Raw genomic sequence first — 25,160 nt, forward strand, 5'->3', positions numbered from 1 at the left:
TATGAGAAAATTTATGGAAATTGGAAATGTGACGATGCATGAAATGATAGACAATGTGTAGATAAATATGAAGAAAAGTTGAATCCCTGAGGAAAAGGTAAACCTCATTGGCAGGGGAAGTGACAAAAAGACAATTTCAGTTGCAAGAAAATATTTGGCCCTTATCAAACCAAAAATAACTTGCATTTCCAGGAAAGCCCACAGTTCATGTCTTCTGTGATAGCACTGTAACCTAAGCTTGACCTTTGCTCTTGAGGGAATGATACTCATTCTTTTGGACTTGAGAGAGAAAGGGCCATATCACGGAGAGTTCAAGTATTACTCAGTGAGTGTTTATGGTGAGTGACGCCAATAAAGAGTCAATAAAATGGACAATATCAGTTCCCTAAAAGAGATTAACTCCTACTCCTAATTGAAGCGGGTAGAGTTCCTGAGATAGTTAGCAACTCTCTATAGAAAGTTTGAAGTGTTGCGCCACAAAAATTTCCAGGCTGTTTTGTGAATGTTTGAGGGTTGGGTGGGTCCATGTGGGAACCCTTGTGACTCCTGGGCACAGGAAGTCGGCATTGCTCAAGTTGTGTTTTCATTCCCAGCTATGTACCAGGAGAGGTTGAAGAGGAGTTAGAATAAATGGCAGGTCAATTCATTTTTAGAAGACCTTAAAAAATTAGTAAGAGACTTAGGAATGTTTTCTTATCTTGACTAAAGTATGATATAAATTTTCCTTACCAGAGTAGCTTGTTTAAATAACACTGTATCCTGATAATGTCAGTCATCTTTCTTTCTCTTGTTATGCTCATTGAATCAATCTATTTGATAGATGACTTGTGTGTGTATATATGTATTCAAGATAGTTAATGCCACTAATAAGAATGAATTTATGAGCATTTTTTTGGAGTATATATCTTTTAATTTTAGTTAATTTTTGTCAAAGCGTTACATGTTTTATTGTATTAGTTAAATAATAGAGGGATTGATGGTGGAAAGCATTAGGTTCTCAACCACCTCCTCCTCTACTTCATATCCTACTTCCTTAACACAATCACTTTTTTAAAAAATAATTATAGATCCAAAACGACTTGGAAAAATTGTACAGAGAGATCCTATGTACCCTTCACTCAGCTTCTCCCAGCTGTTACATCTTACATAACCATAGTACATTATCAAAGCCAGAAAATGTACTTATATAGCACAACCACTTTTTAACAGTTGCTGAATTTTTTTTCTGTCTCTCTCTGAATTTTGATTGGGAAAACAGACACATAGTTCACTAATTGTAACTATAAAAAGGTGAACAGTTGGAAGCCTTATGCCACCCCGGCTCTCATTCACCCACTTCCCTCCTTCTTCCCTGTCACCAACAACCACTTTATTCATTCCTCATCTACCTCCTCTATATCTTTATGTGGATACAAGCAAATTCAAGTGTGTATCTCTGGCCCTTCTCCCTTTCTGGTGTTTACTTCCTAACTCTAAATTATATATTTTTCAGCTCTGTATTTATCAATTTAAAATTGTCATTCTGTGATTTGCTCCGATGAAAGTAATCAACCTCAGCTCATTTTCACTAGTTCCTCTTCTGACTCCTCCCAGAATGTTGGCATTCTGTTGGTTGGTTACAGTAGTACTTTTGATCAAGTTCCTTAGAACCTTTGCCAATGTCAGTTTGGGCTGCTATAAGAAAAAATACCGTAGACTGGGTGGCTGAAACAACAAACACGTTTATTTCTGACAGTTTTGGAGGCTGAAAGTCCGAGACTAGTGTCACCTCATGGTTGAATTCCAGGGAAAGCCCTCTTCCTGGTTTGCAGGTGGCCACTTTCTTGTACCTTCACGTGGTGGAGAACACAGAGAGGAAGCCAGCTTGGTGTCTCTTTTTATAAGGGACACTAATGCCATTCATGAGAGCTCTAACCTCATGATCTAATTATCTCCCAAAGGCTCCACCACCTGATGTTTTTACTTTGGGGGTTAGGTTTCAACATACAGATTTTGGGAGAGACACAAACATTTTGTTCATAATGATTTTGTTTCTTATTTCATTTGTGTTTTGATCAACTCTCTGAACACCTGCTTTGTTGGAGGAGGACATCCAGTGTTCGTCCTCTCTCCTCTTTCTAGCTCTCATCCTGTACAGTCTGTGACCAGAATGATGTTTTGGAACATTTTATCCCGAAACAAAATTTATTCTTCTGTGTTTTGCCTATGCATTGTTTCTAAAATGTTAACACTATGAAAATGCTTTCAGATTTATAATTATGTAAGTTGATGAGGTCTGATGTCAGTCAGATTCCTCTCCCTTCTTAGATGACCCATTTTTCTTCCTTTTTGCCCTTATGACCCATTTTTCTTCCTTTTTGCCCTAACAGTTATTAGTTTCTGTTCTGCCCTCCCTCCCTGCCTCCCTTCCTCCTTTTTCTCTCACTCTTTCTCTTTCTTTCTTTTATAGAGATAGGGTCTTGCTTTATTGGCCAGGCTCTAGAGTGCAGGGGTGTGATCATAGTTCACTGCAGCCTTGAACTCCTGGGCTTCAATGACCATCTGGTCTCAGCCTCCCAAGTAGCTAAGACTACAAGCATGTATCCCCATGGCAAGCTAATGTTTTTCATATTTTTTGTAGACACAGGGTCTGACTCTGTTGCCCAGGCTAGTGTTTAACTTCTGGCCTCAAGCAATACTCCCGCCTCAGCCTCCCAAAGCGTTGGGATTACCAGTTTCTCCTCTTAACGTTTTCTTTGTTTGAAATTTGGACAGTCCCTGTATTTGCATATTGGTCATTTTGTATACACTTCCTAGGTTTTTCACTCTGAATTATCCCTTTTTCAATTCTGTAGTAGTTTAGTCCATTATTTCCTCATCAATTTTCTCTTTTCCATTTTTCTGTGTTCTCTCTTACAGGAAGTCTATTAATTATCTGTTTAAACTTGCGAGACTGGTGTTTATTCAATCATAATTTTTTCAGGTGCTTTGTCTCCATGAAGCTTTGGGTCCATTACTTATTATTTCAACACCTCAGCTTATGATATGAAAATGAAGATTATAATGCTCGTCCTTGCTGTTAAGAGTAACTGAAAGAATGTAGGCAGACTACTTAACTCAGCACTGGCTATCCGATACAGAGCTCACACTATTAAACTTTATACACACTGCATCTCTGTTCTTTATATGAAACTTATGGGAAACAGAATTTAAAAACCAAATGTCTAGTGTAAAGTGCTTTCCTGTTTTTCTTCTTGGTGTAACACTGTTGTAGAATACAATACGTGTGATTTTTAGCCATCTCTACTCTAAAAACAAGCAAGCAAACAAACAAAAACTTGCTTGCTATTTGCTGAGACTTTAGTTTTCCAAATAATTGTGAATCCATTAACTATTTATATTACTTTCTTCCCAAGTCTGAGAATTAAATTAATTATCAGCAAAATAATAAAATCAAGATCTTTTTTCTTGTTAATGCTGGCTAGTCTATTTGTTATTAACAGGTTGTCATATTTTGCTTCTTCCAACTTTTCAGTCTATGTGTTCTGTGGAAATACTTGTTAATTGGCTGAGCGTGGTGGCTCACGCCTGTAATCCCAGCACTTTGGGAGGCTGAGGAGGGCAGATCACAAGGTTGAGAGATCAAGATCATCCTAGTTAACATGGTGAAACCCTATCTCTACTAAAAGTAAAAAAATTAGCCAAGCGTGGTGGTGTGCCTGTAATCCCCAGCTACTTGGGAGGCTGAGGCACAAGAGTCACTTGAACTCGGAAGGTGGAGGTTGCAGTGAGCCGAGATTGTGCCACTGTACTCTAGCCTGAGGGACAGAGTGAGACTCCGTTTCGAAAGAAAGAAAGAGAGAGAGAGAGAGAAGAAAAGAAAGGAAAGAAAGGGAAAGAAATACCTGTTAATCATTTAAGTAGTCTAGAATTCTGTTAATGATCAAAGATTCCTAGTATTTTTTAGTGACCATCAAAGATTTTTGTTTCCCAATATATTTTTATATTTCTTTTATAATCCTTTCTTTTGTAGAATATTGCTAATTTGATATATCACCCTGAATAAAACATATAAAACAATATTTCAATTTTTTCCTTGTGAAAAAGATAAAAATAGTTGATGCTGATGGTGAGACACTTTCTCAGCACTCATCTTTCATTGGTTTCAGAGGTTATTTTTAAACTGGTGTAGTGAAGAGTTATTTTGGTCTCTAGGTCAAGAGAGCTGAGGTCTGCTTCAGGTTCTGCCTCCAGCTTGGGCAAGTAGCTCCACCTCCAGGTGTCTTTCTTCCCTCACCTATTAAAGGAACATGAGGGCCTTAATATTTTCAGTTCTAAAATTCTATAGTTCTGTGTTCAACCACTTAGTCTCTCAAAGACGCATTGACATGGTCTCTTCACATTGACAGGTGTCCAGATTCTACTCGACCTGAAACCGTGCGCCCCTGTTTGCTCCCATGCAAAAAAGACTGTATTGTGACTGCTTTCAGTGAGTGGACACCCTGTCCAAGGATGTGCCAAGCAGGTAGGTGGATGCTGCATTCTTAGTCCTTTCTTCCCTAACCTGATTGTTTCTCCACAGCTAAGTAAGTGAGAGGTTGTGGAATGCAAGCACCTTTTTTTTTTTTTTCTCTCATTTGCCTGTTACCCTGGAAACAAGTTTGGTAAAGTTTGTAAATGAAATCTTGTATTTCCAGATCTATCAGAGCCTGGAAGAGAAAACGTATTCTGTTATTTTATAATTTATATTCTGTTATGTCATAATTCCACCTGTATATATTGCAGAAGTATTCATCTTCTGCTAACCCCATTGTGGCATTTTGAACAGTCATTCCCATGTGATACCTTATAAACCATCATCACTATCACAGTTTCTATGTGGCTCTTGTGTGTCTGGACCCCAGTTCCAGGTATCCTCATTAGAATATAGGGTTTGAATACAATGCTCACATCACTGATGAATATAAGTACAGGGAGTACAAGAGCAGATACATTATGAAGTGTTCAACAAGTACAGAAATTAGCAATATATGTTTTATATTTCTTTATTTTTAATGGTGATACTTTATACATCTGGGTATATTTGAAGGGATTTAATTCAGGATACTTAATAGTGAAGTCCTAGAGGAACACATAGGAGTATATGCTAAAGTCACCCCTCTCTTAGAACAGATCTTTTCCCCAAAGCTTATTGCAGCTCCCTGATGGGCTAGTTCATGTGAAGATATAATTAATCCTCATCCCAAAACTCCATTTTGGCCTAAGATCTAAAGTTAATAACTTGATCCCTCTCTCCTAGTCTCAGACACTAGCCTTGGTCCTTTGGATCTTACCATTGCATGGTTACAAAAGGCAAATCCAAGAAAAGGAATGACAGAAAGAATATTACCTCTAATGCCCGGAGTTCAGTGAGTCTCATCCACTGGTCCCTGGGCTTCTCTGGGCAGCCATGTCCTCTCAAGCAGGGCATGGCTCTCTTGCTACACCAGCTTCCTGGAAGAAGAAAGAAGAAAGTATGCAGTTCTGCAGAGAGAGAACCTGTCAGAGGTTTACTTTCCTTGGATAATTCCAGCTGTGTGCGTCTAAGATCCTTCACATGCTCTTTGACTCACATATCTATGGCATCACTTCATGAGAGTGACATGAAAATAAGGCCAATATTGACATAGATCTGATGGTCATTCAAACACCTCTCAGTGATTGAAAACAGAGCTGTGGCACCTGTTGAAAATTATCATCTTTGTATTGCAGTGGTGAAGTACCAGCATGAAGTTTTATAACTATGGCATTTCATCTTCTTGATGATCATTTGTCACAGAATTAATGTAGTAGCATACAATGAGATTTGCTTATGGATAGAATTGGAAATAAATACATTGAATAAGAAAGTGCTTTGTTTAATCTTTTGGGGGTGGAAACAACAATCTCTTCTAGAAACTCTCCAAAACTTGTTTTTTTCTGAGTGAAGATCCAAAGTAAATGAACTGGATGAACAGGGTTTGTTAAATAGCCAGGGTAATGTCATTTTAAAGCAGGCAAGGATAGAAAAGCTTCTGTCTCTATTCTGAACCATTTGAAAGGCAGCATCATCTGAACCGTTTGAAAGACAGCATCTAGGAGACTGACTTTGGGAATTTTAATGATAATGTACCTAAAAACATTTCAGGCTGTTAAAGATAAATATTGAAAAGATGCAAGAGAATAATATAATCTATGATGATGGAGTTTTGTTGATGTTTAGCTATTCATTTTAACTTCTTATTCATGAGAGTTTAGTACAATTCCTGTTAAATTTTTATAAAAAGAGACTGGATTTAAGAGAATACCCCAGCAGCAGCCAGAAATTGGTGTTGGAGTTTTTGAAGTCTCTTGATACATAGGGAAACAGATTAACTTTGTTGAGCCAGTGTGCCCTGGTGACCAGAGATTACTTAAGCCACTGCTAGTCCACCTATTCTACATTCAAGAAAATTCTCTCTGCTACTAAAGACTCTTTTCCTAGCATTGGGTAAAGGCAGCAGAATCACAGGGCATGTGAAATAATTGTTCCTTACACAACTTTACATTTTACTCCAATTTCCAGAGATTCAATTAGTTGTTTAAATCATTGGCATTGTAATGAAAATAGTTCTAAGTTTCTGTGGTCCCTCCTTGCTGCCAACTTTTCAAGCCCAGATAATTCTTTTCACAGCTTGGCAGTCAGGGACCAACAGAGGCAAAGATTCAATTTTCAGATTTCTTCCAGCTTTCCATTTCAATCCTATTTACCCTAATTTTTAGGTTATAGCTTGGGACTAAGATATTATTAAGTAACCATGGGTTAATTAAAGGACACTATAAGAGGGGGAAAATTTTGGAGGAAATTGTATCTGTAAACCTATGGTTCTCAAACTTTATTGCATTTGAATCACCTGGAAGCATTACTAATATGCAGATTTCTGGATCCAAGAGTAGAAATTCTGATTCAATAACTATGAGGTAGGTCCTGGAAATTTTCAGTTGTAAGAAGCTAGGGCCCTCTGAATAGTGACCCTCCTGCTCCTCCTCTCCCTCATTCTGATGAAGGCCGTAGATCCATGAACAAAACTTGCTTTAACTCTAGACATATGGCCCTTCTTTCAGCTTCTTGAATGTATCATGTTTTTCTCCCAGTTCAAGAGTCTGTACATTGGTGCATATGAGCATGGATGCTGGAGCCAGATAACTGTGGGTGCATTTTCATGTTTGCTGTGTGACAGATAGATTACTTAATGTCTCTTTGCCTCAGTTTTCTAATTTTCAAAATGGAGGTTAATAATAACACCTGCATATAAAGAAAGCACTTAGACCACCTCCTGACACCGAGTAGGTACTGGGCAAGTGTTTGTGTAGTTGTATAGTTTGTACCTGCTGTGCATGAGGCTGGCACTCCACTCTCTTCACTGCTCTTCCTTCCTAGGTCCTCAGCCTGTGTATCCACAGAGACCTGCCTTTTCCCTGGAATGCTGCTGTCATCTACCAGACTACCATAGATCCCCTCACATCCTCCTCCATTAAGTAGATTATCCCACGTTGTCCTATTCATCCCCTTAACTTATCTTTTCTTGTTAGAGTTGCCCCTACTAGATTTTAAGTCCATGAATACGAGGACCACTTCTGCCATCTTCACAGCTGGATACTCTTAAACCCAGCCTAGTATGGGGCATATAGTTGCCACTAAATGCATATATTTTGAATGTACAGATGTTCTGTAAAGAGATAGAGGAGTGTGGATTAAAATCTAGGCAGTGGATTTTGTGTCCTTGAGAGTATCCTTCAACAGACTTTTTGGGAAATGGTGTCCTAAAACAGTACTTCTCAAACTTGAATGTACATTCAAGTCCCCTGGGGATCTTATTAATTGCAGATTCTAATTCAATAGAACCAAATGGGGCTTGGAATTGTACATTTCTGTAAGTTCCCAGGTGATACGTATATGTTGGGTATAAAGCTCTGGGTAGGGTTGGATTCATTAGAAATTTCTGGGTGAGGCAATGTCCAATCGAAGTTGTAAAGTGAGAAGCATGGACTGGGGACAGACCAGCAAGTGGGGACAAGATGGGAGGTGAAGGGGAGTGATTAAAAGTGGTTTAACTTAAACTGAGAGATCAGGAAAAGATCCAGGAGGATGGACCTGAGCAAGTGGAAACCTTGACTAATGAAGACAGAAGAACTCCTTTTTTATTTTGTTTTGCAACTGTGACTTCAGGTTGGGTCATCAAAGTTGAGAAGTGGTTATGTTTGCAGTCCTCAAAGTTGACTGCACAATGGAATCACCTGAAAATCTCTAAAATATACTGATGCCTGGAATCTACTCTAATACATTCTGATTTAATAGGTTTGTGGTAGCAGCCAGGGAATCACTGGATTATGTAAATCCCAAACCACATTCATTCTAAACCTCTCAGAAGGCCAAGGTCATTTAGGGGACTGAGTACACCAGCAGTGATTTGTGACATAGCAATGGATGAATTGCATCAGGTTTTATTTTGTCGTGACTTGATTCAAGAGCTAAAACCTTAAAACATAAAGGTATTTTCAAGTCATGGACAATCTCAAGCCATGCTTATGATCTTCTTGCTCCTCCTTTTCTGAGTCTTTCCTTAAAGGATCAATGATAGTCTCATATTTTTCTAAGTAAACCAAAGGTCTATCAAGTTTTGGCCTGTTGTGGCCTAATTGTTGAGTCCTTGTAATAAATTAACCAAATGATCAAGAACCATTTCCTTTGTGCTTTTTTTTTTTTTTTTCTGTTTTCTTCTATTCTTTTTTTAGCCTACAAAACAAATGCCTGCCTAAAGTATCCAATGTGGTCTAGTTAAGAATAGCAACAGCTCACTTACTGCAACATTTCTCAGCCCTTAGTTTTGTCAGTGGACTGATGTCTGAGCCTCACCCCAGCCCACCCTAGTCAGAATGTCTTTAGGTTGAAAGGATATCTGCGATACTAAAATTCTCCATAGGTAACTTGTAAGTGGTGAAGGATGAGAAACATTCATTTAATGCCTAATATTTTACAATATGTCTTTACATACATTTTGGCCTGTTATAGGAGATCACTGATAATTGTTTGCCGAGGTAGTGTTGGAATTAATTATGTTGGCCACTGCTGTCATCACTGTCATTCCTCATTTTTTCACTTTAAGATCACAAATCAATATTATCCTTTATATGATTTATATCAGAGAGTCATTAAAGAGCCTCACTGCATATTTTCAACATTTAATTATATGAAGTTTCAAACATATGCATAAATGAATGCAATGTGAATACAAAGTATTTATGGTTAATACAATGTATGCATGTCATGATGGCTACACAAAGCAATTATCACCTCATGGACCTTCTTATTTTGTCTATACATTAATCCCCACTTCCACACCCAGAAGGACTAGTTGAAATAATTGCCAGATATGTTTACCACTTTATGGAAAGGGATAATATGCAAGAGATAAAGTTATTAGACTGAAGGTAAATTATGGTATATTGAAAATAGAATATTCAACAGAATATTTCTAGAAACCATGGCGCTAATGATTAATTATTTGTCAGTCTCAAATAATTAGAGGCTGAAGGAACTCCTTTAACTTTCATCTCTAAGGAGTGAGCTAGAGAGCAGTGTCATGGTAACGGGAAAGCCAACAGCAGAGACTGCTGCTGGGAGTTGATAGGAAACCTCATTTGGTGGAATTCGTTTCCTCCTGTGTCAACCCTCCTGGAGTTACCTGTTGAGTTTTCAGTATCAAAAAGAGACAGTGATTTTTTTTTTAAAAAAACACCTAGGCATGTAGCATGGATTCTTGAGTTAGATTTTCTTGGTTCAAATCTCATCTCTGCCATACAAGTTACTTTAAACTTGCTGTGTTTCAATTTCTTCCTTTCCAAAATAAGATAATATTACCAGCTACTTTAAAGAGCCATTGTAAGGAGGACACATTGAACAGTGCCGGGTATATAGAAATTTATTATGATTTGTTTTTATTTAATCTCAACCCCATTGAGTTTTTTCAATCCAGAGATGTCTGAGACTCACACCAGCTCACCCCAGTCAGAATGTCTTCAGGTTTAAAGGAAATTTTCAGTATTAAAACTCTCTATAGGTGACTCTTACTAGTGGTGGAGGATGAGAAATACTCAGTGCTTAACATTTATTATTTATTCTTATTATTATTATTATTAGATGATAATGATGATGATAAAAGTTCGTTAAGGTCAGAGAGCTTGTATTATGTTGAGTTCCTGCAATTATTAAGTCCTCTACATGCTGGTATTATGGCACCTGTTTCTATGCCTGTATTACTCTGGACAGACTATAAACTCATAGGGTAGGAGTCTTTCATTTCATTAATGAACTTCCAGTGCTTAGTACAGTGTTTGGCACATGGTGGGCATTTAGTAATTGTTGTTGAATGAATGAATAAATAAACACATCTATTCCCCTGTCGGTTCTTTCATTTATTTATTTATTTATTTTTTATTTATATATATATCTTTTTGAGACGGAGTCTTGCTCTGTCACCCAGGCTGGAGTGTGGAGTTCAGTGGCTCAATCTCAGCTCACTGCAAGCTCTGCCTCCTGGGTTCACGCCATTTTCCTGCCTCTGCCTCCTGACAGTTGAGACTACAGGTGCCCGCCACCTCGCCCAGCTAAATTTTTGTATTTTTTACTAGAGACGGGGTTTCACCGTGTTAACCAGGATGGTCTCAATCTCCTGACCTTGTGATCCACCCACCTCGGCCTCCCAAAGTGCTGGGATTACAGGTGTGAGCCACCGTGCCTGGCCCCCTAGTCAGTTCTGATGCTTAAAGATTTTGCTTTCTTTTAAAGGAAACTATGGCATTAACAGATCATTCCACAGATACAGGCCAGTTACGGAATTGGTCAATCTGAATGTCAAAAATAACCTATTCTGGATTCCAGAATTTTGCCCACTCAAATACATACAAGCACTACCTTCCTCTTTACTTTCCCCTGTCAAGCAGATGTGGCCCCCTCCTCTTCACAGAACCATCCATGCCTTTGTTCACCCATTTGTTCCCAAATAATGGAGGGTCTGCTGTGTTTGACTAATCAAAGCTTTGAGCCTGGAACACTGGCCCAAAAAATAATGTTCAAGGCCCTTTAACACCTTGCTCTTCCTTGAGATTGACATTACCTTAATCTTTTTTGCTTCTTCTGTAAATTTTAGATAATTTTATCTTTTCCAAAGAGTTTTTTGAGAAATTAAAGACAGTAAGATGTATAGCTCACAAATATGTCTCCAGACCCAGCCCTCATACATGAGTGCAGGTATCTTTGTCTTCACAGGTGCTGCTGGGTGTAACTTGCTTCCTTTAGTCTGTAACTTAAAGTCCATAGATCACTACATGGTCCCAGTGCTCAATAAATATTCCTGATAATTTAGTAGGAGGAATGACAAACACTTGGGCTCATAGAAATTACAGTTTTCAATCATACTCCTGCCAAACTGAGGAGTTCTGCTGATAACATTCATGAAAAACACCTTTTCCTATTTCACAAGGAGAAAAAGTTCATGGATAAAATTCTGTCAGTTAAATATTATTTTATTTTTTCCTATACTTTTTTTAATTATGGGATTTTCTGCCTGTTTTATTAAAACACAGCATAAGAAATTATCAAATTTGGTTTAAAAAAATAACAACATTGCATTAGAGTCTGATGACCATATTGAGACAAGGAGGAACACTTACATTAGAATGAGAGCTGCTGCTCAGAGCTCAGAACTCTTAGTCTGGTCTAAACTCCTTCAGAGAAATGTTAATCCAGGTAATATCTGGGAGGGAAAGCATTGTCAGTCCAAACTATTTCCTGTCACCCCATTATTCCATCTTCCCTCTGGACTAGAGATTGATGTATGCTTAGAAGGACCTGAAATCTACAGCATAATCTACTGGATTTTCCCTTACCTCCTACAGTGGCCCCAGGAGGTAAGTCTAATCATACATGACTAACAGGTGAGAATCTCCAGGCTCAGAAAGATCAAGTAACTGCTCCGAGGTTACCTGGTATGTTAGAATCAGAGCATGGTGGAAATCCAGGCTTCTCTGGCTCTAGGGCTTGTCTGTTTTTATCCCACGACAATGAGCTACTTGCTACATCCATAGGTACAGATAATCTTGCTTGTCTATTAGCAAATCAAGAATTTGAAGCCTAGTACCTTTAGTGCAGGCTTTGCATGTTATAGATCACACATTAATTTGATATATGCTATCTCATAAATTGTCGGGACAGTTTAATGGTAAGGGAAGAGCTGTTTTATTAGTCCAGTTTCACAGATGAGGCAACACATGCCTCAAGGGAAGTTGCCATATGGCCTCAAAGGAGCAAAGACCAAGTTTAAAAACCCAGTGTTTAAACTTGCTATATTGTCTGTCCTGGTGCCCCTGTTCAGCTACAGAAAGGCAAACTAGACAAGTTTAATTCTAGCACCGAAAGGCTGTAACTTCAGCATAGTTGTGCTTCATTTCACTGCCTCTTCCTATTAAATTTATAATAGCTATAATTTATATGCATTACTCTATTTCTATTTTAAAATTTTATTTTAATTTGACAAATAATAACTATATATAAGTATGGGGTACAATGTGTTGTTTTGATACAGGTATACACGATGGAATGATTAAATCAAGCTAATTAATATATCCATCACCTCACCTGCCTAGAGTTAATAATAAAGTATATTTCAAAATTGCCACCAGAGTAGGTTTTAAATGTTCTCACTATTCCATTTAATTCTTACCTCAACCTTATATTGAAAGAATTATTACTCCATTTTATGCACTCGATCTTAGCCAAAAGGGCCGAAAAGCGATATTACTCCATTTTATGTAAAAGAAAACAGGGCTTAAAGATAGAGCCCAAGGTTGCAAAACTAACATTAATAAATACCAAAACCACATGGAATCCTAAGCTCTTAACCATTAGCAGCAAATATTTGCTGAATGATCACTGCATTTCAGGCTCTGTGCTAGGCGCTGGTGTGTATGGGTAAAGTAATGAATGAAACGTACAGAAATCTCTCCGTCATGGAGAATACCATCCATTGAGGGAAGATAGAGGAGTTGAACACAAAACTACCAAAATAAAGATGCAGTCACAAAATGTGCTATGAAGGTCAGGGCACTATGGAAGAAGGCAAGAAAAATCAGATTTCCCCTCTGCCTAGAATGTCTCCCCTTCATCTCTACTGCTTGCCCAAATCTTACTACAGCCTAAATCCTAGCCTCCTCCACAGAATTTGTTCTGACCCTTCTGCTGGAAATAAACATTTCCCCCTCTTAAGTTCCATGCCCTGTCTGAAATATTTGCAGTCTGACTATTGGTAAAAGTGTTGTGTGTCCCTCTGAAGGATTGTGAACTCCTTGAGGGCTGAAACCTGGCCCTTTTCAGTTTTCAGTCCCCAAGGTACCAAGAAATAATTTAAGACAGAACAGAACTTAGTAAATGCGTGTCAAATAAATAGATGCTAGCAAGAACCAATTTGCTTAAGCAAACCTAGCAAACTGCTGAACGAGAAGTTAGTCCACCTTCACAGCTCAAATTTCCTCATAAAAATTTGCATAGCTTAATGCAAGAACATATGTGATGACGCTGGCCACAGAATGTGTGAGACTTAGAGAATCAGATTTGTCTCTGTTTTCCTGGCAAATGTGGTTAAAAGGGAAAAATATTCTATCATTTTTATTTATTTTTTGTGTACTTATTTGTTCATTTGTCTATCAGTCTGTCTATTATCTGTAATGAAGTTGTATGAATATATCTCAGGAAAGCAAAGTCTATTGAATTGCTAATTTCTTTTCTTTCTTTCTTTTTTTTTTTTTTCTTTTCTTGTTTTGAGACGGAGTCTCGCTCTGTCACCCAGGCTGGAGTGCAGTGGCGCAATCTCGGCTCACTGCAAGCTCCGCCTCCCGAGTTCATGCCATTCTCCTGCTTCAGCCTCCGGAGTAGCTGGGACTGCAAGTGCCTGACACCACGCCCGGCTAACTTTTTTGTAGAGACAGGGTGAATTTTTAGCAGAGACGGGGTGAATAGCTGATTTCTTAAAGTCATTTCTCACTGGTGCTTCAAAGTCAGTAGTAGTTCAAAAACAGTAGTAGTTACTGTTTTCAACCATATGGTTATGGAAAATGCAATGCACTGTCTGATAGGGTTTCTTTCTTGATAAAAACCCAAGGCCATATATAAGGTGAAATACAAAATTGTGGTCATGTGCAAACTTTTAGTGGCCTAGACTGACCCATGGGTAAAACTTAAAATAATTGAACAGGTTTCTGAAAATGTGGTCCACAAACCTTCAGCTCAGATCTGTGTGGTATGCTTGCTAGCACCCTAAGAGATTCTGATTTTGAAGTTGGAACTGGGGCCTAAAAATCTGCATTTTTAAATTAACTTAGTGATTCTAAGACTACAGTTTGAAAACCACTGTATTCGAGAAGCAGTGGATGTAACCATAGACCAACAGAATGTTTAAGAAATGTATGACAAGCACCTACTGTGTTGTTTTAATCGACTCTATTTTAGTTTTTTAAGGAACAAAGGCCTTTAAGCTACATTAGGTCAAAGGGGGTTTGGCTGGGTGCGGTGGCTCACGCCTGTAATCCAGCACTTTGGGAGGCCAAGGCGGGTGGATCACAAGGTCAAGAGTTCGAGACCATCCTGGCTAACACGGAGAAACCGCGTCTCTACTAAAAATACAAAAAATTAGCCAGACGTGGTAGCATGCACCTGTAGTCCCAGCTACTCGTGAGGCTGAGTCAGGAGAATTGCTTGAACCCAGGAGGCAGAGGTTGCAGTGAGCTGAAATTATGCCACTGCACTCCAGCCTGGGCGACAGAGTGAGACTCCATCTCAAAAAAAAAAAAAAAAAGTGGGGGGCTTGATGGGAATTTATAACAGATCTGGCAGATGTCCAGATGTAAGAAAAAAAACCCTATGGGTGTGATGGAAACTATAAATGCTGGAATTATAGCTTAGATTACAGCTGGAAGTAATGCTGGAAGTGTTGGAATTACAGGCATGGGCCAGCATGCCTGGCCCTTTATTTATTTATTTATTTGTAGAGATGGGATCTCACCATGTTGCCCAGGCTTATTTGGAACTCCTTTTACTGTCCTTCCACCTCAGCCTTCTGAAGTGCTGGGATTACAGGTGTGAGCCACTGTGCCTGACCCCGGTTTGCATAATATTTTTGTGCCAGGTTCCCTCAGTGGCTCAGAAGCCTGTTGGAGCAGGCCCTGAGGCCAGAGACTCACGTGGAAGGGGAAGGGACAGTGATGCACAAAGGCGGCAGGGACTGATGCAGGAGCATCCCTCGGGAGAGGGCTTGTGGTGCTCCGCAGTGAGGTTGGCCTCTCCAGCTGGCTCAAGCTCTACTTTTCGGAAGGAATTCAGAACCTGGCTCATCCCTCTCTTGTGCCTTCTACCAGTTACACTCTGGGTGCCAAAGTATTGGAAGAGGCTAGCATGTTTCCAGTTGAAAAGGCTTGCTTTTTTTTTTTTTTTTACTTCACAGCTTTGCTTTGGGAAGAGGGCTGTTGTGAATTAGGTAGAAATACAGAAAAGGAAAATGAAGCTCCAGAGAATAGAAATGCAGTAGAATAGCACCTTCATGTGGAATAGAAACTGGCAGAATGAGGTACTCACTCTGAGTATGATCTGAGTCTGATATTACTCACTCTGAGTATGATCTGAGCGATGTTTTACTTCAAACAAGCAAAATATGCAGTCTGTGTGTACTTGCATTCTTACCGAAATGGCTTGGCAACGATTCCTATCAGTGGTCTGTGATAAACAGTGCTGTCTTGGTTGTCTTATAAAAAATAAACCAAAGTACCAAAGAAAACAAAATAAATTTAAAAAGCAGAAAAAGAAGCAAATGGAGGTTTGGTGTGTGGAGTTCTGTTCTTTACACCTGAAATACAATACTATGCTGTCTTAGTTTATATCTAATAGTGACTTTAAAGCGCTATTAATTTCCTTCATGGAACAGCCAAGTTATGTTACCATAAATAAATCTTATGGCACATGGATATTTAAAATGATTTATTGTTAGCATTGGTGGCAAAAATCTGTGTTTCCTTCAATGTGAGTGTTCTTTCTTTGCAAAATGCTTTTTCTTCCGGCTGGTTTCATTCTCATGTCTGTAGAATTCTCCGCAGATGATATAATATGATTCTTATTTGTCTATAGAGGTAAATGAGTTGTTTTACAGAAACCAGGATACCTATTCTAATTAGAAGTATATTTTTAGTCTTTTGATGTACTTCCTATGAAGAAATTGAATAAATTAGCTTTGATTTACCTGAGGTGTTTCCTTCAGTTTATTAAATAATCTTCTACAATTAAAAAGAATAAATTAGTTATTTTTTGCTTCCTTGGCTTTGGTCCCATTTCAATATGATTTCTAAATTAGAGTGTGATTTCCGGAGGTATTTGACTCACTGGGTTAGCTAATATGATGGTAGATTTATAAAGTGTTTAATTTATGTTACTGTAGCAAAGCCTAGAATTAGAGGTGGAGTTAAACATTAGGATCTTAATATATCAATTTGAAACTTCAGGTTTTATAAAAACATCAAATAATTTATGTATGGTTAAAAATCAAGAAACTATTAAATTTTATCCTTAAGTGAAATAGATTGCTCATGGTTTAGACAAACAACGTTTAAGTGTCCCCTAGTAGAAAAATCAGCCCTGGATAGTCTGTGAATCTCTTGAAATTGTTTTGAAATTAAGTTGCTACATATGGATGGTTCAGATAGAATATCTCTTGAATGTTATATTTTCAATAATAAGAAATAAAATATCCAAAAATAAGTATGCTAGGAATTATAGGCTGTCTGCCTTTTGAAATCTTTCCAAGTTAAATTTAATTTGCTGATATCTAAAATATGTTTGTCGTATTGTATTTTCAGACCTTATGGATAACCAGAGTAGGAATACAGGTCACATGAATGTGGTGACAAGTTCTGTGGCAAGTGTGTTGATTTCTAAATTGAGCCAGCAATATCCTCTCTCGTTGCTGAATGACCACAATGGTTTTGAGTGGATGTTTGATCATATTTAGTTTTGCACTGAATTATATTCTGTCTTAAGCTTCTGTCTTATTTATTTTTTCATGGGTACTGGGAAGAGCTTGACCTTTTTTGGAATCTAACAGACTTCTGGTGGACTCTTGCTATTGTCACTTTTTCGTGGTGTTTTGAGTTTTAGTTAACATCTCTGAAACTATATGCTGATGTGTAACATAGATATAACATGTAATATCTGTAAGACAGCTTAACTTCATAGGATTTTCTTATCCCATGAAAAGAGACTAGCTCAGCAACAATTGCTCAGTGTGTGATAATTTTCTCCATTATGTATTTTTTTCTACCCCAAGTAAGTTGTAGGATTCATGACTATTTAAACTCAAGCCATAAACATTATGAATTTTATAAGCAGAAGATGCTTAGTACTGTGTATGTTTATGTGAGTGTGTATGTGTGCTTGTGTATGTGTATATGTCATGACAGAGAAAGAGTGGGGGGCTCTCATAGTGGAACAATAATAATATTTAATATTTAAACATTATGACCTGCTTGTGTATAATGTTACCTTACATTTTTGCAATGTAAACACGCAATGTAACATTGTAAGAATGTAAACATTGCAAGAATATAAAATAACATTATATATGACCGACAAGGTCATATGTGGTCTTGAACCTTGAAGAATTCCATCTTTTCCCATCTTTCCTTCTACCCAAAATAAGAAACAACTGAGAGTTAATCAAAGCAGAGAGAGATAAAAATATCAGCTTCTTCTCAACCCCAGAATTAGACAGGCTTTCCTACCTGGCCACAGCCTATTGAATAGCAAATGTTGAATAGCAAAACATTCTCCTTGGGTGAGCACAGCTGAGAAGACAGAAGCATATGTGCATTTTCTGAGCAGATGTATCCCAAGAAAGAAAAGGAGAGAGGATATCATAACAAGAAACATGTCAGTTTCTTGTTGCCAAAGTCATGATTTACATCTCCACAGGAGATGTAGGTGAGGGAGGTGTAGAGGGTCGAGGCACAAGAACTATTATGGAAGTGGATCTCCCTTCACATGCAAGGCCTCATTAAGAGGACTCCACCCTTGCTGTCTGGTGCTGTGTGACTTGGCGAACTCTCACCCTAATACCTTCTACTGCCTCCTTTACTTCCCTCTAGCTGTGTTGGCCTCCTTTCTGGCCAAGCTTTTTTCCATCTCATTCAGACTTTCACTCGCTGCTCCCTCTTTCTGGGAATCTCTTCTCCTAGCATTTTGCCTGGGTGCCTTTTTAAAACTTTTCATTTTTTAAGAAACAGGGTCTGGCTTTGTCACCTAATGGAGTACAATGATGCAGTCATAGCTCACTGCATGAGGCTTAAGTCTCCTGAGCGGCTGGGACTATAGGTGCGTGCCACCACGCCTGATTAATTGTTTTTATGTTTTTAGAGGTACAGTCTCTCTATGTTGCCCAGGATGGTCTCAAACTCCTGGCCTCTCGTGGTGCCTGACCCTTGGGTGCTTTTATTCAACAGTTTGTTTTCAGTTCAAATGCCATTGCCTCAGGGAGTCCGTCTCTGACTACCCTATTTAAAAATCCCTTCTCCCTGTTTTTGTTTTTTCTTCTTCATTACTCTATATTATTTTCTCACAGCAATTATCGTTATCCCAACTAGAATGGAAGTTCCATGTCTTGTTCTCTGCTGAAACATGTTGAATGGTGGCTACCACAAAGTAAGTGCCTAAATATTTGTTGAATGAATGATAATGGATGAGTCAGTAAACCTTTTTCTAGGGCTTACTATATACCAAGATTTATGCCGACTGCTACTTACATTAAGATGAATAAAATGAGGTTACTTTTATCACGGAGCACTTAAATAGAAATTCAGGCATGCAAACACATGTTTTCTATAACAGGAATGGGTACGGGAAATTATGGAGCCAGAGAGAAGGGAGTCCTGTCACTGGGGAGGATGTGACTGAGAAGGTGAAATTGAGTAGATCAGGAGTTACCAGGTCAACATGGGATAGATGTTTACAAGTAGTAAGTAGCAGAGGAGATAGGTGTGCAGAAGCTTGGCTGTGTGAGGGTACTTTGTAATTGAATGAATTACAGGTGGCTAATGATGCTTGAGATACACAACCCATATGGGGGAATGATAAGAAATAAAGAGATATGCAGGTACCCGCTCGTGAAGACTTCTACAGAGTTTGTATCTTATCTGGAATTCTGGTGGAATTTAAATTTTAACCATAGGTGTGATAAAAATCACATTTATGTTTTAGGAAAAGAAAATAGGATAGGAAATAATGAGTTGAGACAACATTGGAAACCAGTGCAAAAATTAGGGGACCATTCAATTATCTGGGCAAGAAATGAGGAAAATATGTTCTTGAATAGAAAAGGGGAATTGAAGTTATCTTCATCTGTTTTCTGTTACTTATAACAAAACACTTGAAACCGGGTAACTTATAAAGAAACAAGATGTGTTTCTTACAGTTCTGGAGGCGGGGAAGTTCAAGGTTGAGGGTGTGCATTTGGTGAGCGCCTTCTTGCTCGTGGAGAGTCTGCAGAGTCCCAGGCTGACGCAGGGCATCACACGATGAAGGGCTGATCACGTGAGCTTAGGTCTTGCTTTGTCAGCTTATAAAGCCACCGGTCCCACTCCTGTGATCCATAATCCCATTAATCCATACATAAAATCCAGTCACCTCTTAAAGGAGCCACCTCTCACTTCTGCCACATAGGGGACTGACGTTTGCCATGAGTTTTGGAGGGGGCAAATATTGAAACCATAGCAGTAGATAAGCATACAAATTGTCATAACTGAATATTGTTTAATAGCATGTCTTCATGACCTGGAGTGCACTCAATTTTTCATCCATTCATCCTGTGTAATTCACATAACTGGATGATTATGCAAACACTCTTCCCTGCTCAGGGGACCTAATAGAAACAATAGTAAGCAATTGGCTGGATTTCAGCAAGGCACACATCCTTTTTAGCCACCTCTCCTGCGTGTAAGCTTTGAAGGAGTAAAATGCTTCCAAAGATCCAGGGTATCTCACAAAGTCCCCACATTCCCATCTCTTCTTATCAGGATCAGTGACAAAATATGAGGGTCCTGTGCAAAATGGGAAAATGTGGAGTTCAGTGTTCAAAAAATTATTGAGAATTTCAGGACTGTTGTCACAGAGCCCTAAACCACCCCTGAGCCTGCACAGTTCACCTGCCCGTCCGTGATGCTGGCCCCAGTGTTTATTGCCTTTCTCTACAGGCTAAGATCCTAACTGGCTTTGGGTTTTAATTTCTGGGAAGGGTTGCCATTAACCCAGATTATTTTATTGGATTGCATTTCTTCCGCTGAGAACATCTAAGAATTGGAGGGAATAGGACCAGGGAGAGGTTCATTTTTGTGACAGCCAGCAAAGCAGAATGCACACTCTGGACCCAGATTGCTTGGGTTCCAAACCCTCTCAACCACTTACTGGGACCTTGCATGAGGAACAGAAGCTCTCTGTGTCTCCAGTTTCTTACCTGCAGAATGGGAATGACAAGAGTAATTGTTATAGATTCTTATGAGGACTGAGTGAGTTGATTCACGTAAAGCTCTTGGTAAGTGACTCATGTGGTTGAATTGTTTTTCTTATTGTTTTGAAGATTATATTCTCCATATTAAACTGTTGTGGTTACATGCAGTAAAATTATCCCCATTCAAAATGAAGCTTGTCATTTGGAGAAGAGAAATGCTTAATTTTAATGTAGTTGAATTTATCCAACTATGTTATGGCTTTTATTTTTTATGTTTCAAAATCCTTTTTTATCCTAAAAATACCAAGATATTAGCCTATATTTTTCTTCTGAAATTTTTACATCAAAGTCTTTACTAATTTATTTTTAATATGGTTCCAGGTAGAAATCCAATTTTGTGTGTGTGTGGCAGGGGGAAGTGGCCCTCTTTTCCTCTCATTTTCTCTCAATGATCCAGCCACACCGGTGCTGTTGCTCTGTCTGGAATTTGACTCTGGGCCTTGGCGCATAATATCTATCAGCTCTGCCTTGACTTGTCCTTCCCAAGATACTACATTAGATGACCCCCTACTCCTTCAAGTTCTTACTCAAATATTCCCTTCTCACTGAAGATTTTGAAATTTAAAATTCCAAAACCTTCTCTCCTGCCACATTCCCCTGCCCCTTACCCGTCACAGGCACACATGGAAAGATACACACAGGCACGCATACCATGCTCCTTTTTAAATATTTTTTTCTGCACAGTATTTCTTTTTTTATTTTAAGTTCCAGGATGCATGTGCAGAATGTGCAGGTTTATTACGTAGGTATACATGTGCCATGGTGGTTTGCTGAACCCATCAACCCATCATCTAGGTTTTAAGCCCCACATTCATTGGTATTTGTCCTAATGCCCTCCTTCCCATGTTCCCCCCACCCCCTGACAGGCCCCGGTGCGTGTTGTTCCCCTCCCTGTGTCCATGTGTTCACATTGTTCAACTCCCACTTATGAGTGAGAACATGTGGTGTTTGGTCTTCTGTTCCTCTGTTAGTTTGCTAAGAGTGATGACTTCTGGCTTCATCCATGTCCCTGCAAAGGACATGATCTCATTCCTTTTTATGGCTGCATAGTATTCTGTGGTGTATATGTGCCACATTTTCTTTCACCAGTCTATCATTGATGGGCATTTGGGTTGTTTCCAAGTCTTTGCTAGTGTAAATAGTGCTGTGATAAACATACATGTGCATGTGTCTTTATAGTAGAATGATGTATAATCCTTTGGGTATATACCCAGTAATGGGATTGCTGGGTCAAATGGTATTTCTGGTTCTAGATCCTTAAGGAATCACCACACTGTTTTACACAATGGTTGAACTAGTTTACACTCCCATCAACAGTGTAAAAGCATTCCTATCTCTCCACAGCCTAGCCAGTATCTATTGTTTCTTGACTTTAATAATTGCCATTCTGACTGTCATGAGGTGATATCTCATTATGGTTTTGATTTGCATTTCTCTAACGATCAATGATAATGAGCTTTTTTTATATGTTTGTGGGCCACATAAATATCCTTTTGACAAGGGTCTGTTTATATCCTTTGCCCACTTTTTGATGGGGTTGTTTTTTTTCTTCTAAATTTGTTTACCTTGCTTGTAGATTCTGGATATTAGACTTTTGTCAGTTGGGTAGATTGCAAAAATTTTCTCCCATTCTGTATGTTGCCTGTTCACTCTAATACTAGTTTCTTTTGCTGCTTGGCATAGTATTTTTTTGCACAGTATTTAATTACTATATGAAACACTAAATGTTTAGCTTATTTATTTTCAAATTGCCTTTCTCCCTCTACTGGAATGAAAAGTCCTTGAAGTCAGGAATAATTTATTTTGTTTGGTCATAGCTTCAATTTCTAGAATGGTATCCTCTCCTTAGAATATTTCAATATTCTTCTTCTAGAACTCAAAGCACCTATAAATAGTTCTCATCTTGGGCTTTCTTTATTTGTGTGTGTGTGTGTTTGTGTGTGTGTGTGTGTTGGAGATTGTAGGTTTTGACTCCTCTTTCCTGATTTCTCTTATCAAGTAAATCCCAGGCTCTCACCATCAGTGACGGAGAAATTTTCCCAAGGGCCAGTGCTCCAAACTGTCTTCTAACTTTAATGCTTTTTTAGGCATGGATTTATAAAACACTTTAAAAACATTTCAAAGAGAATTGAAAGGGAAACAAAAGTAAAAGGAGAAGGAACTTACAGGACATATCAACAAATTATAGCCCAAATAATGATTGGGTATTCATTAGTATTTTAAGAGAATTTGTATAAGTATATATATTACTCTGATATTAAAAAGTTTTAAAAAGTTATTGTCTTTTAAATATATTCTGAAATATTTGCATGTAAATACTGTGCTTTCTGAATTTTTTAAAAGTAATCTGCATAGTGTGTGGCATGGGTATAGATGAAACAAGGTAGGTCATATACTGATGGTTATGGAAGCTGGCATATGTGAACTCTGGGTTCATTTGATTTGTTTAAACATTTCTTAAAAAGGTAAAAGTTGGCCAGGCATGGTAGTTCATGCCTGTAATTCCAGCACTTTGGGAGGCCAAGGTGGGAGGATTCCTTGAGCCCTGGAGTTGGAGATGAGCCTGGACAACGAAGGGCAACCTTGTCCTACAAAAAACAAATAATAATTAGGCAGGTGCAGCAGCACACTTCTGTAGTCCCAGCTACTCTGGAGGCTGAGGTGGGAGGATTGCGTGAGCCTAGGAAGTTGAGGATGCAGTGAGTTATGATCTTGCCGCTGCATTCCAGCATAGGCGACAGAGTGAGACCCTGTCTCAATAAATAAATAAATAAATAAATAAACCTTTCAGGAGAGGTTCTCTAGACATGCAGTTTCCTATATTGTTGGAAGCTAGTCTCCATCTTCTCATTCAGAAGAAAAATGTGTTTTAAATGACTATGTGGTAATTCAGTCATTTTTTTTCACTCATTCATTCTTTTATTTGTTCAACAATTATTTATTAATGCCTACCAGGTTTATTTTATTTTATTTTTGTGTATTTGATTTTGTAGATATGGGGGTCTTGCTATGTTGCCTAGGCTGGTCTCAAACTCGTGGGCTTCAGCAATCCTGCCACCTCAGCCTTGCAAAGTGCTGAGATTACAGGTGTAAGCCACCTTGCCTGGCCCTTACTAGACTTTAAGCACTACAGTGTCAACACAGGCTCACTGTTCAAAGACAGGTAGTCAAAAAGACAACGGGATGCAACAGAGTTCTTTGTGGAGGTTTAGGAACATGAGAAGAGGGCTGCTTAGGTGAGGGTGGAAAAGACTTCTTAAAAGTGGTGACCCTCTGCTCAGTCTCAAAGGAAGTACAGGGGTCATCTAGAAGAAGAAAGAAGAAATATGCTTAACCTCTCCTGCACGCTAACCTGTCTCCCAACTAACATTTTTACATGCTGACTAGATGCCAAACCCTGAACTAGCTACTTGATATTTCATTACCTGATTATTCTTCTTCAAAGCCCTCAAATAAAGTGTTCTTATTATTGCCCTTTGAGGTACTGAGAGAGAAGTAATTTTTCCAGGTTCACAGACCTTGGGCTCCAGGTTTACTAATTCTAAAAAGTCACATTATTTCATCAACACAAAGCCAAAAGAGAAATTCTGAACGCTAGTGACCATGTTGACACTGCAAAAGTATTGACAGCAATACAAGCATTAACATGTACCTTATGCATAAAAGAGGTAATTAAGAGTGTTTGTCTACCTTGTGCTAAAATATACGGTTAAAAATGAAAAGCCTAATTTTAATTAGTTTGTATTCACAGAGTTATTTTCCCTTAGTCATGTTTTACAACCACCTCCAAAACAAAAATTTTAATATCACAACTGATAATTAATGTCTGAGTAATTTCCCTCACCTTAACATTTAGGAAAACCAATGTTTCTCTCATGAGCATCCATATGAAGAGACCACCAAGCAGGCTTTGTGTGAGCAATAAAACTTTTTATTCACCTGGGTGCAGGCAGGCTGAGTCTGAAAATAGAGTCAGCGAAGGGAGATAAGGGTGGGGCCGTTTTATAGGATTCGGGTAGGTAAAGGAAAATTACAGTCAAAGGGGAGTTATTCTGTGGTGGGCATGAGTAGAGGTCAGAAGGTGCTCAGTGGGGGAGCTATTTGAGCCAGGATCAGCCAGGAAAAGGATTTTCACAAGGTAATGTCATCACTTAAGGCAAGGACTGGCCATTTTCACTTCTTTTGTGGTGGAATGTCATCAGTTAAGGTGAGGGCAGGGCATTTTCACTTCTTTTGTGATTCTTCAGTTATTTCAGGCCATCTGGGCATATACATGCAAGTCACAGGGGATGTGATGGCTTGGCTTGGGCTCAGAGGTCTGACAGTTTCCATATAGACCCATCACGGAAGGGACATTGAGAAAAGTTTGTCAGAAAGAAAAAAAAAAGCCCAGGATTTTTGTGTTTGAGCCATAGTGAGTGATGGGCAGAACGTAGCCAACTCCCTAACAGCAAATGGTCCAGTGATACACTTCACCGTCGTGTGAGAGCTGAGGATGCAGGGACCTAGTGGTGCTATCTGTGCCCTTTT

At 38.7% G+C, this 25,160-nt stretch overlaps 1 protein-coding gene across 1 annotated transcript in view; it reads left to right on the top strand.

The window, feature by feature from the left end:
- Nucleotides 1-25,160, top strand: part of LOC105524243 (thrombospondin type-1 domain-containing protein 7B) — a 543,827-nt gene that overhangs the window by 86,910 nt on the left and 431,757 nt on the right. The window contains exon 7 of the mRNA XM_011959437.1: nucleotides 4,389-4,504. Coding sequence (XP_011814827.1) covers nucleotides 4,389-4,504 — 116 coding nt within the window. The remainder of the gene's footprint in view (nucleotides 1-4,388; nucleotides 4,505-25,160) is intronic.

This window comes from Colobus angolensis, unplaced genomic scaffold, assembly GCF_000951035.1.
Source record: "Colobus angolensis palliatus isolate OR3802 unplaced genomic scaffold, Cang.pa_1.0 Scaffold492, whole genome shotgun sequence".
Lineage (NCBI taxonomy): Eukaryota > Metazoa > Chordata > Mammalia > Primates > Cercopithecidae > Colobus > Colobus angolensis.